At 37.2% G+C, this 12,500-nt stretch overlaps 1 protein-coding gene across 2 annotated transcripts; it reads left to right on the forward strand.

The window, feature by feature from the left end:
• The first annotated feature begins 703 nt into the window (after positions 1-703).
• On the forward strand, positions 704-10,658 carry LOC121252474 (dnaJ protein ERDJ2A-like). Of its 2 annotated transcripts, XM_041152141.1 has the most exons (13): positions 704-1,051; positions 1,298-1,336; positions 1,598-1,622; positions 1,685-1,981; positions 2,076-2,171; positions 2,389-2,509; positions 2,635-2,741; positions 2,857-3,074; positions 3,629-3,806; positions 3,886-4,005; positions 4,235-4,321; positions 9,044-9,154; positions 9,720-10,658. In XM_041152141.1, the coding sequence occupies exons 4-13, from the start codon at positions 1,796-1,798 to the stop codon at positions 10,545-10,547; spliced, it is 2,052 nt and encodes a 683-aa protein (XP_041008075.1). In that variant the 5' UTR covers positions 704-1,051; positions 1,298-1,336; positions 1,598-1,622; positions 1,685-1,795; the 3' UTR covers positions 10,548-10,658. The 2 variants fall into 2 exon arrangements, with proteins under 2 accessions (XP_041008075.1, XP_041008076.1); XM_041152142.1 differs by lacking the exon at positions 1,298-1,336.
• The last annotated feature ends 1,842 nt before the right edge of the window (positions 10,659-12,500 follow it).

Here is a 12,500-nt window from a genome sequence, read left to right on the forward strand (position 1 = left end):
GATGGCTATTTAGAGAAAATAGATATAATTTCAGGGTATAAAATGAAACTTTTCCTAAATTTAAACATGTTCCATTGTAAATTCTTGTGAAAAGTCTTTTTTTTTTTTTTTAATCATGAGATACAACACCGAAAACAAATTATAACGTGTGCATATTTTATGTATGTGATTAATGTTTTTTTAACTTTATAATCTGATTTACAAGTTTTCAAAGAATAGCTATGTCGATAATTAAATTGAAGTAACTAAAATTATAACTATTATTTTCAATTCTTTTCAGTTGCATTATTATTATGATTATTACTGTTCTTGGTAAAATTCACTATGGTTGCATTTGGTTAAAAAAAAATTATATTTAGATTTAGATCTCGTTTGTTTTTACAGATGAGATGATATGTATTGAGATTAAAGTTAAAAATTGAATAAAAAATTATTATAATATATTTTTTTAATATTATTCTTATTTTAAGATTTGAAAAAGTTGAATTATTTATTTTATTTTGTATGAAAATTTGAAAAAATTATAATGATTAAATGAGATGAGATGAATTGAAAGTAATTATGAAAACAAACGAGATATTTTAAATCTCTTAACTTGAAATATCTTTGATTTCAAAATTATTAATTTCAAAATTATTTTGTTGGAATTTGGATGGATTTTATATGGATTTTGAAATTCATTGCAACTACTGAAATCATTTTTTGCTTATTGACTTTTCCTAACAATTTTAAACATGAAAAAAATCATAGAAGTTATTTTCGAAAATCGTTTTACAGAGACACAGGGGATTTTAAATTCAAGAATTTGTTTGAAATCCTGCTTGTATTTCATATAAATTATATGAATTTTAAATGCGCTCCTTTCCAAATCCTTAATATAATATCTCTAATCTCTTGCTTGGACCCTGGATTAAGGATACATTTGGAGCTAATCCAGCCCCAATTTAGAAGAGTACCAAATCCAGAGGTTTTCAACAAACAATGTTGGACACCATAGCTGCAATTCTCACTGGGCACACTTCGCGGTCCTCCTCCTTTGATACTCTCACAGGTTCTCTCTCTCTCTCTCTCTCTCTCTCCTTCTCTCTTTCTCCATGCAAATTTGAAATCTCTCAACACTCAAAAACCTAATCCCAATCTAACCCCATTTCTCATAGTTTTACTGCTTCTAATATCCCTTTGCTATGCCATGCACGATTTTATGGGATTAGGCTCTCTCTCTCTCTCTTTTCCGAATTTCAAGTTTGGTTATTACTTGGATCCTTTTTTGTTTAATACTTGTTTTTTTCGTGCACAGGATTCAAATCCTATGCATCATTTGGGAATTATTTAGAAGGTTTGTTATATTTAGGTCTCATGAATATATTGCTTAGTTCATGGTATCTATTTTGGTTGCTTAAACTGAGTTGAAAATCAATTGAAGTCCGGGATTTCTTGCTTTATATTGTTTTTTTTATGCTCGCATTGGGGCGGAGGGGGTGGGGCGGGATCAAACGAACTCTAAATTAATCTTTCATGATGCCGCATTTTGTCTGCTGTTTGATCTGTGTGAATACTGAGGACATGGAGTGTTGCAACGAAAAATGATGAATTTCAGGTTTGAGGGTCTGATTTCGTGGGAAAAAAATTCAAATTTTTGAATTTCATCTGTGTCAACAAGTTCTGCAGTTGAGATTCGCCAAAGAAAGAGCAGTAGAAGAGATTCATTTATTGAAAGTAGAGTTGACTGCCAATTACTGTCTTTTTTTAAAACCGGAGTCAACTATATACAAGTTGTTGTGGATAGAAGGTCTCAATGGCTGCTTCAGAGGAGAATAGTGCATTGTTTCCAATTTTCATTCTGACAATAATGGCCTTGCCATTGGTGCCTTATACAATTCTGAAGTTATGCCGAGCTGCCTCAAAGAAAACAAAGAGTATACACTGCCATTGCTCTGAATGTTCTCGTTCTGGGAAGTACCGCAAATCGATATTTAAGCGGGTGAGTTCCTTCATTCTCACTTAGATGTATCCTCAATATGTGCCTAATTCCTTTATTTGATCTAACTGTGGTGTCTATACTGGGTATCTTGCAGATTTCAAACTTCTCAACTTGTAGTAACCTCACCCTGATATTGCTTTGGATCATAATGATTGTCCTGGTTTATTACATTAAAAATATGAGTCGCGAGGTGAATATTTTAATCAATATTTCAGAATTAGTTTAAATACGTTGCCATTTGACTAGTACCTCCTGTTATACTTGTTCATTTTCATGCTAAATCTTATGATTAAGGATTTTGTACAGGATCTTGTGACCATATGCTTTTGATGCTTAAATGATTGACTCTTTTTTTTTTTTTTTTTGGGGGGGGGGGGGGGGGGGGGGGGGGGAGGATTTGTGCTCAGATTCAAGTTTTTGAGCCTTTCAGCATTCTTGGATTGGAACCTGGGGCTTCCGAATCAGAAATAAAGAAAGCATATAGAAGAATATCTATTCAGTACCATCCTGATAAAAACCCTGATCCAGGTTGAAAGCTTTTTAGTTCTTCTGTTTATATTTTTCATTTTCAGACCGTTGTTTCGTTGAGAAAGATGTGGGTTAGTACAAATCCCATTGATGGTGATAGTTCTTTTTTGTCTTTGTTTCTTTAGAGGCACACAAGTATTTTGTGGATTTTATATCAAAGGCTTATCAGGCACTGACAGATCCAATATCACGTGAGAATTTTGAGAAATATGGCCATCCAGATGGCAGGCAGGTATATAACTTTATGTTTTGTGAAATGAATAGCAGTTTCCCTATACTGTTTGTATATAGTACTAAACTCTAAGCAGTGAAGTTACAAAACTGAATTTGATTCTTTGTTGAAGCAGGGTTTTCAAATGGGCATAGCTCTCCCTAAGTTCTTGCTAGATATTGATGGGGCGTCTGGTGGAATACTTCTTCTTTGGATAGTTGGTGTGTGTATTCTGTTGCCTTTAGTGATAGCTGTTGTCTATCTCTCGAGGTCTTCCAAATATACTGGAAATTATGTGATGCATCAAACACTGACAGCATATTATTACTTGATGAAACCTTCTTTGGCCCCAAGGTAATTAATATTTAGTTGACTTGTTATGTTTACAAGCTCAGTTACCATTTCCATTACAGTCCAATTAGGGTACATCCATTACCAGAATGCATGCTGTTGGCATTTGTATATGATTTTCCTGTACATTATTAGGTAAAACATTTATGCTTTATTGCAATAGTATGTGAGAACTGGGTGAATTGTATATATAACACATGTACACTTTCTCACACACGTACAATGTATATTTTAAATATTTTGATAATACCTCTTCGCCAACTTAATCAAAATAATAATTTGATTGTATCTCCTGTACATATGCTTTGTATTTAGTAAGACCGTTGATGTTAGGCAAACCAAATATATGACACTGAACTGGTTGATTGGAAGCCTGGGTGAGGCTGACTGTATTTTTCTTTCCCCCCCTTTTAATGAGTAAAAAAAAAAAAAAAAAGGAAAGAAAAATAGAGGCATCACCAAGACTTATACCTATGCATAACTTAATCTGTTGCATATGACCCTGTAATTGTGGCATTAGTTTTTTGTCATTCTAATTGCAACTCTTGATTACACAGCAAGGTTATGGATGTCTTTATAAAGGCTGCTGAATATATGGAAATTCCAGTTCGTAGGACTGATAATGAGCCCCTCCAGAAGTTATTCATGTTGGTCAGGAGTGAATTGAATCTGGACCTTAAAAACATTAAGCAAGAGCAAGCTAAGTTTTGGAAGCAGCATCCATCACTAGTTAAGGTACTAGCCAATTAATGTTTGTTTTTGTGGTTTTTTTGGTAATTCTTATATGCTTTTTTCTGTTTTCTTTTCTGTTCAGACAGAATTGTTACTTCAGGCTCAATTAACTCGTGAATCAGCAGCCTTGCCTCCATCTTTGCAAGGTGATTTCAGACGGGTACTAGAACTTGCGCCTCGCCTTCTTGAAGAATTAATGAAGGTGATTTCTATGCTCTCTGTTACATTCCTGAAGCAGACTTCTAGGATAACTGCTGATTGCACTTAACAGTTAACACTGGTATCTCCTGTAAGCCTGTGGCTCAATTAACTTGTGAATCAGCAACCTTGCCTCCATCTTTGCTGTGTTTTTTTCGCCCGCAGGGGGGAAGGGGGGGGGGGGGGGGAGTTGGTATTTCTCCACCATTATCAATTCCTTATTGTCTGTGCAGATGGCACTTATACCGCGCACAGCACAGGGGCATGGCTGGCTGAGGCCTGCAATTGGTGTAGTGGAGCTTTCTCAATGTATCATTCAGGTGAGATGTAACACTCCATCCCTCTAGGGTCGGAAATGCTATTAGCCTTTTAAAAACATATGCGACAGGCATAAAAGGCGCACATAAATTTAAAATAGGATAAGCTTTATTAAAATTGAGATTAAAAGAGAACAATGAAAGCAATTATTAAAAATTGGTACTACTATTATACGTATCATTACTTAGGCCATTACGCATCTTACATGTCATACATTCACTCATAAACTTGCTTTCTTGTCATATCTTGTCTTATCATACCTTACATATCTTAGCATGTTCTTGTCTTTTGTTCATGCATACCATACTATTAGTAGACATATTACCACGTGCAGAAGCATGCATAAAACCCGTTGCATACATTGCTTTCATTAATACATAACATGGGTGCATGAACAGGGGCTACCAAAGAATAGGACTACATATATAATCATAGATCAAAACATGTACATATCATACATATAGCTTAGAAAAAGATGATCACTTCGTTTTACATAAGGATATCTCATAAAAAAGACCCCTTTTTTTTTTTTTTTATATAAGTGAACAATTATCTTGATATGAATAGGTATAGACCAAGTACACAAGATGGTATACAAAAGGTCACACCTATTTAGAAAGAAGTAAGAAACAAGAAAATCATGAAAATCAAGGCCACGAAAATCTATAGCTGTGGCCCAAAGAAAAAGAGTGCTAACAAAAAATAATCTAAATTCTACTAGTGAGCACTCCTTGTCTTCAAATGTTCGATCATTTCGCTCCTTCCACATGCACCACATGATACAAATTGTGACCATTTTCCACACCGCTGCGATCTGTGGGAGACCTCGTAGATTTATCTAGCTAGCCATAGGCTTTGTTATTGTGGTTGGCATAACCCAAGTTAAGTCCATTCTATTAAACACTTCATTCCATAACATTCCAGCCACCTCACTATGCAACAGTAAATGATCCACAGTTTCACCATTTTTTCAACATATGCAACACCAATCTACTATGATCACCTTTCTATATGATCACCTTGTTTCTCCATATCTTTCTTCATGGGAATTTTGTATTCTATGGTTGTGTAAGAGACATAGAAAGAGTGGACCGAGAATGTACCTTTGCTGGTGGGAATCCACCACATCTTGTATGCTCCTTGGATTCTCGACCTCATGGAGTATAGAAGAGCAAAGAACTCCTCAATGCTGCCAACTTCCCAATCTTGGGCGGCTCTAGTGAAATTCACGTTCCACAAGACTAGGTCCCCAAATAACTCCATACAACTAGCCACTAATGCATCTTTCTCACGCGATCCTAAAGACTGCTGGAAAAGAATCCTTTTAAGGCTTGGTCTCCACACCATAGATCAGTCTAGAATTTTATTCTGGATCCATTGCCCAACACCATTCTAGTATGTCGATTAAAGATCTCCCACCCCCTTCAAATGTGTTTCCAAACTCCCACTCCATAAACCCCGTGAACCTCCCTAGTGCACCATCCGCCCCACATGCCTCCATATTTGCAATTGATCAGGGCTTCCGGTTCCGCTTCAAATGTGGGAATCCACCACATCTTGTATGCTCCTTGGATTCTCGACCTCATGGAGTATAGAAGAGCAAAGAACTCCTCAATGCTGCCAACTTCCCAATCCTAGGCGGCTCTAGTGAAATTCACATTCCACAGGACTAGGTCCCCAAATAACTCCATACAACCAGCCACTAATGCATCTTTCTCACACGATCCTAAAGACTGCTGGAAAAGAATCCTTTAAGGCTACGTTTGGGTAGTGAGAATACCTGAGAAGTGTTGAGAATGTTTGTGAATAGTAGTGAAAAAGTAATAATAGAATAATGAATAGTAGGTAAAAAGTAACGAATAGTAAAAAAGTAGGTGAAAAGTAATAATAAAGTAAAGAATAGTAGTGAGAGTACTTGAGGTACTCTTGGTACCCAAACGTAGCCTAATGCTTGGTCTCCACACCATAGATCGATCTAGAATTTCCATCACCCAGCACCATTCTAGTATGCCGATTAAAGATCTCCCACCCCCTTCAAATGTGTTTCCAAACTCCCACTCCATAAACCCCGTGAACCTCCCTAGTGCACCATCCGCCCCACATGCCTTCATATTTGCAATTGATCAGGGCTTCTGGTTCTGTATTATATCTCCACAATCACTTCCTAAGCAAGGCTTGATTGAAGATCCTCAAATTTCTAATGCTCAACCCACCCGAAGAGATTGGAGAACATACCTTATCCTACCTGACTAGATGATACTTGAATTCTTCTCTTATCCCACCCCAAAGAAAGTCACAATACAACTTCTCAATACGGTTCGCCACACTTCCTGGAATTGGGAATACAGATAAAAAATACGTTGGTAGATTAGAAAGAGTACTTTTGATAAGGGTGATCCTACTACATTTCAAGAGATATAATCTCTTCCAACCTGCCAATCTGCATTCAATGTTCTCTACCACTATCTCAAATCGATATAGATCTCGCAACTGCCCTCAAAGGAAGACCAAGGTAGTTCATGGGAAGTGAGAAAATCTTACATCCAAGGATACTAGCCAGCTGCCTGATGTTACGACCATTGCCCACCGACACCAATTGTGATTTATCAAAGTTCGCTGGATACCACTTCAAAATAAAGTAATAATGCCCTCAATGTTCGAACTTGGCTTTGTTCTGCCTCACAAAAAATAAGTGTATCATTTGCAAACAATAAATGAGATAGATTGGTAGTGCCCCTATTAGGATCACCCGTCGAGAAACCCTCAATAAAGCCACTGTTCACCAAGGCTAGAATAATTTTGCTAAATGTCTCCATGACAAGAATGAGTAGGAGTAGGGACAAAGGATCTCCTAGTCTTAAGCCCCGAGAGCTATTAAAGTAACCATTTGGGCAACCATTCACCAATATTGAAAACCTCACCGTAGAAATACACCATTTAATCCATGGGCACTATTTCTCCCCAAAACCGCACCTCCCTAGCACATATAGTAAGAACTCACAGTTTACATGATCATATGCCTTTTCCATATCTAACTTGCATAGGATTTCCAGTTGGCTAGTTTTTAGCCTACTATCTAGGCATTCATTAGCAATGAGGACTGAATCCAAAATTTGCCTATCTGTAACACAAGCATTTTGGGGTTGTGTAATGATCCTCCCCAAAACCACTCCTAGATGATTGGCAAACACCTTAGAAATAATCTTATATATCCCATTTACAAGGCTGATTGGCCGGAAATCCTTCACCTCGGAAGCCCCAATCTTCTGTCTTATGTGGTGTATTTGGAATGAGAGGAGTGGACGCTGTTTTGATAATAGAGAACGCTCGGTGGATGGGATTAGGGCTTTCCTTTTTCATATTTTGTTGCTTTGGGCTTCGGTTATTGTAATGGATGGATTTAGTTCCAATGACTTTCGTTCTGTTTTTCAGCTTTAGTTTGTAATTAGGTGTTTTCTTTTGTATACTTCTTGTGTACTTGGGTTATGCCTAATTACGTGGTTTTTTAATAAATTTCTTACTTATCAAAACATAAAAATAAAAAATATTAACTTGTCCAAAAATATTAAATGGGTTTTAAATAATTATTGGGCCTATAGGCGCAATAAGAATCCTTAGCCGATCCTAATAATTTAGGCCCGTGAGACTATCCAATATTTTTGATAAAACCTCAATTGGGCTTCCCTAAAATGAGCCTGATCTATGGACACGGGCTCAAAGGCCCAATTTCAAATCTAATCCTAATTTACTTTCTAAAAATAGAAACCCAAATTTTCTTAAAATAGAAACCTTAAAAGTTCAGTGTGTTACGTGAGATGTGTGCTGAGAAGTGAGAACATTTTCAATCTTTTTTTTTTTTTTTTTGATCAGTAAACAACATTTTCAATCTTTATGACCGAAGCTTTATGAAACTTTTGAATGGGCGGGGACTAGTAGTGACTTAGTTTTTCCGTATAATGTAGAAGCAAGTAGCTAACAGATAATGCTGGTCTTAAAAAAATGCAAGTTGTTCACTTTTATGTTTAAACAAGTTCTCTCTCTCTCTCTCTCTCTCTCTCTCTCTCTCTCTATGTAAACGTGCATTTTCCCTCTAGTGTAAGGGCTTGTTTGTTTTCGCAGATGAGATGAGATTAGTTGAGATAAAAGTTAAAAGTTGAATAAAATATTGTTAGAATATATTTTTTTAATATTATTTTTGTTTTGGGATTTGAAAAAGTTGAATTGTTTATTTTATTTTTTGTGAAAATTTGAAATAGTTATAATGATTAGATGAGATGATATGAGAATGGTTGTGAAAACCAATGAGGCCTAAACCTCACTTTCTTAGATTACTCCAATATGATACTTTCTGAGTTCCTAGTAGTGAACCTGTTGAAATTTTGTGGTAAGTTTGTAGCAGACCTGCATATGCTGTGTTTTTGACCCATTTGTAGTCCACGATTGCCGTGTCTTTCAACTGTGAAGTTCTTTCCAGTCAGGTTCAGAACCATAAAAGCAAGTTCCCTTTTGTTTTTTATCTATTTATTTCCTGGAGAAGCTATTTTGTGGGTGGATATATGTATTTTTGTTTTGTAGTGATTGTGCTAACAAACTGTTAATAACTAAGCAAAAGTTCTTATGAAAAATTATAGATATGCTTAGACGAGATGGTAACACTATTATTCTTATCTTTTCCAGTTCATGCTCACTGTTGGTGTCCTTTTGTTATATTGCCTGTGGTGCAGTCTGTTCCGCTCAGCTCAAGGAAGGCAATTGGAGGGTCTTCTGAAGGCATTGCACCCTTTCTGCAGCTGCCGCATTTCAGTGAAGCTGTTATAAAAAAGATAGCCCGCAAAGTATGCAGATAAATCTCCTTATGGTTTGTGTCATACTGGGATAGATTTGTTAATTTGCCTCTTTCTAGGTTTTTGACGGCTGAACAACAACTTTTTTTTATATTTGATGGTTGCTTTCTTACCTTTGTGGTTTCTTCTGTGTATTTGCATATATTTGTTATATCATGTATTTAAAATCCATGTATTAAAACCCCAAGGGGTTGGCCCAAGTGGTGGAAGACCTTGGTCTTGAGGTATCACTCCCTTTAAGGTCCAAGGTTCAACAGGTGCAAACAATCCTTTGGGCCACACCTCCTGGTGAAAAGTCAGCGATTTAACCAGTTCCGTGTAGAAAAACTTCTGAGGGTGCGGTGCACGGGACCGGGGTTTATTCTGAAGGGGTGGGTCCGAAGGGCCCCTTGGAGAGGTTCCCTGGCATAAAAAAAAAAAAAAAAAAAAAATTCCATGTATAAGTATTGGAAATTAACTACCCTCCTCAGCACCCCCACCACTGAGAAAAAAGATCCAGTTCATATTTACCTGACCTTTGGATAATTTTTAAAGCCTTTTTATTCTTCATTTGCAGAAGGTGAGAACGTTTCAGGAGCTTCAGGACATGAGTTTGCATGAACGTGCTGAGCTGCTTGCTCAGGTAGCTGGATTCTCGCCTGACTCTGTACTAGATGTTGAGATGGTGCTGGAAATGATGCCTACTATAACAATTGAAGTTACATGCGAGACTGAAGGTGAAGAGGGTATACAAGAGGGTGACATTGTCACGGTCCATGCTTGGATAACACTCAAACGTGTTAACGGCCTGATAGGTGCACTTCCCCATGCCCCTTATTACCCATTTCACAAGGAAGAGAACTTCTGGTTTTTGCTTGCAGACCCTGTTTCAAATAACGTGTGGTTTTACCAGAAGGTTAGTTTTATGGATGAAGCTGCGGCTATAACTGCCTCTTCAAAATCAATTGAGGAGACAATGGAGGGATCGGGAGCAAATTTAAGGGAGACCAGTGTAGCTGTAAGAGATGCAGTTGAGAAGGTGAAAGCTGGGTCTAGATTGGTGATGGGAAAGTTCCAAGCCCCATCAGAGGGGAATTACAATTTGACTTGTTACTGCTTGTGTGATACATGGATCGGCTGTGACAAAAGGACTAACTTGAAACTGAAGATTTTGAAACGGACTAGAGCTGGCACCCGAGGTGGCCTCGTTGCCGAAGAGGGACCCATCTTGGAGGAAGGGATTGAAGAAGAAGAGAATGAAGAAGAGGAATATGAAGATTATGAGAGCGAGTACAGTGAAGATGAGGCAGATGGACAAGATACTAAAATGAAAGGCCCTGCTGCCAATGGTACAGTGAATAAAGGAGGCTTGAGCTCAGAAGGTTCAGGCACAGATGAAGAGTGAAATACAATTCTACTTATTAATAGTTAAAAGTTAAACCATAAACTTTTTTGTAGCTACTTTGATCAGTGGAAGAACATAACAATCTTCACGGTGAGTCACTTATATGCGCTAGCTCTCGTCTTTTATCTTGGCCAAGTTTCCTCCTATATTTGATACCATATATATCTTTATTTTTAAGAAAGAGGATAGTATTTCATAATTTTATAATGATTTTGACTAAGAAAGAGGATAGTTGGAACTTGGAACTTTCAGTTATAAACAAAATAGGTAATTGTAAAATAGGTAATTGGGTTTTCATGTTTTTATAAATTTAGGTTTAGATTTTCAACTTTCGTAAAATTATTACCTTAATTTCAAAAAACTCATAATTAGTTACTAGTTTTACAATTAACCCTAAACAAGAAAATTATCTAGTTTTAACTTTACACGCATTTCATTTCAGTTTTTATTTTTATTTTTATTTTTATTTTTATTATTTTATTATTTTATTATTTTTTTTAAAAAACTCTTATTTTAATCCCTTTGTCCATTTCCCATTACATATTATTAAAAAATTCTCACTCAGGTGCAGGAATCGTCATAATTACATCACTTAAAGACACCTCAGACCAATAAAGTCTTCCAAAAAAGTCCCAACAACCATTTGAAGTCTCATAACGTCTAACATAAGGTAAACCCATTCTATCTGTACGTATAAGACCCTTAAGTCTCTCCGGACCAAACTGCTCTCCAACAAAATCCTAAGTGACGCCACTCACCCCATGTTTTGATAAAAAAAACAGCTACAATATTAGGTTCCCTAAACACATGTTTAAAATGAACATTTAGAGAATAAATAATAGATTGTGCTTCCTCTCAAAAATTCCACATATACCAATATTTACACGTCCTTGTGATAAACCAACCCACCACAACACTAGAGTCCGACTCAACCAACACATCTCTAAGTCCCAACTGTTGGCAAAGATGAAGGCCATTCACAAAAGCTCTACATTTAGCAATGGTATTTGTTGTCTAGCCATAGCAATGGGAAAAACTCCCAAGAACCCTCCCCTGCACATTACAAATAACCCCCCCCCCCCCCCCCCCCCCCCCCCACCAGCCATCTCGGGATTGCCAAGTGAGCAGCCGTCTACATTGAGTTTTGCGAACCCCCTTGTTGGTGGAGTCCAAGCAACTAACGTCGGCGTCCTTACTACAATGGGTACTACTAGGCAATTTAAATCTCTCAGTATTCTCAAGTCATGCTCACCCACTGATTTGAAAGATCTCAAGCATCTTGAAATATCCAAAATAAAACATTTGACCATTCGAATGATGCTCTTCCAGTCGTACATTACATCCACCATATGCGCTGCACATCTAGCTTTCCAAGGGCCCATGAAATGAGAATGGGAATAATAACACTGAGCCAACCTGCGAGGATAAAGAAGCACGACACCACCAAACATTTACAACATCCGTCCATACTCGAGTATTTGGTAAATGAATAGCAATATTGCCGCAAAAAAATCCCAAACCTTCCTTGGTCCCTCACCATCGCAAAGAATATGATCCAAGGTCTCAACCTTATTAGAAACGTAGCAATGGCACTTAGAAATAACTAGGATACCAAGCTGTTGAATAACATCATCAACCAGAACAACGTTTTGACGTGCTCGCCAACACAAAGATGACATCTTCTTTGGAACATGATCCTGTCATAACCATTTCTTCCAAAGACACATACTCCCATGAGATCGAATAAGTTGCCTAGCCGATTTAGTAGTAAAAATCCCATCCATCGTATGCTGCCAAACTAGTACGTCCCTCCCTCCCTAACCCGCACGTTTGAATAAATTATTTTTTGCACCATTTGTTCATCAACCAGTTGCCGAGCCACCTCTAGGTTCCATCCCAAACCCTCCCATAAATTATGTACAAGCAATTTGGGATCACCCACAACAGGTAAGC

This window comes from Juglans microcarpa x Juglans regia, chromosome 2S (assembly GCF_004785595.1).
Source record: "Juglans microcarpa x Juglans regia isolate MS1-56 chromosome 2S, Jm3101_v1.0, whole genome shotgun sequence".
In the NCBI taxonomy this organism is placed as follows: domain Eukaryota; kingdom Viridiplantae; phylum Streptophyta; class Magnoliopsida; order Fagales; family Juglandaceae; genus Juglans; species Juglans microcarpa x Juglans regia.

Coding starts and splice junctions, on each gene's coding strand:
- LOC121252474 (XM_041152141.1), top strand. CDS start 1,796: ATGGCTGCTTCAGAGGAGAATAGTGCATTGTTTCCAATTTTCATTCTG. Junction 1,982..2,075: donor GCAAATCGATATTTAAGCGG/GTGAGTTCCTTC, acceptor GGTATCTTGCAG/ATTTCAAACTTCTCAACTTG. Junction 2,742..2,856: donor GCCATCCAGATGGCAGGCAG/GTATATAACTTT, acceptor TTGTTGAAGCAG/GGTTTTCAAATGGGCATAGC.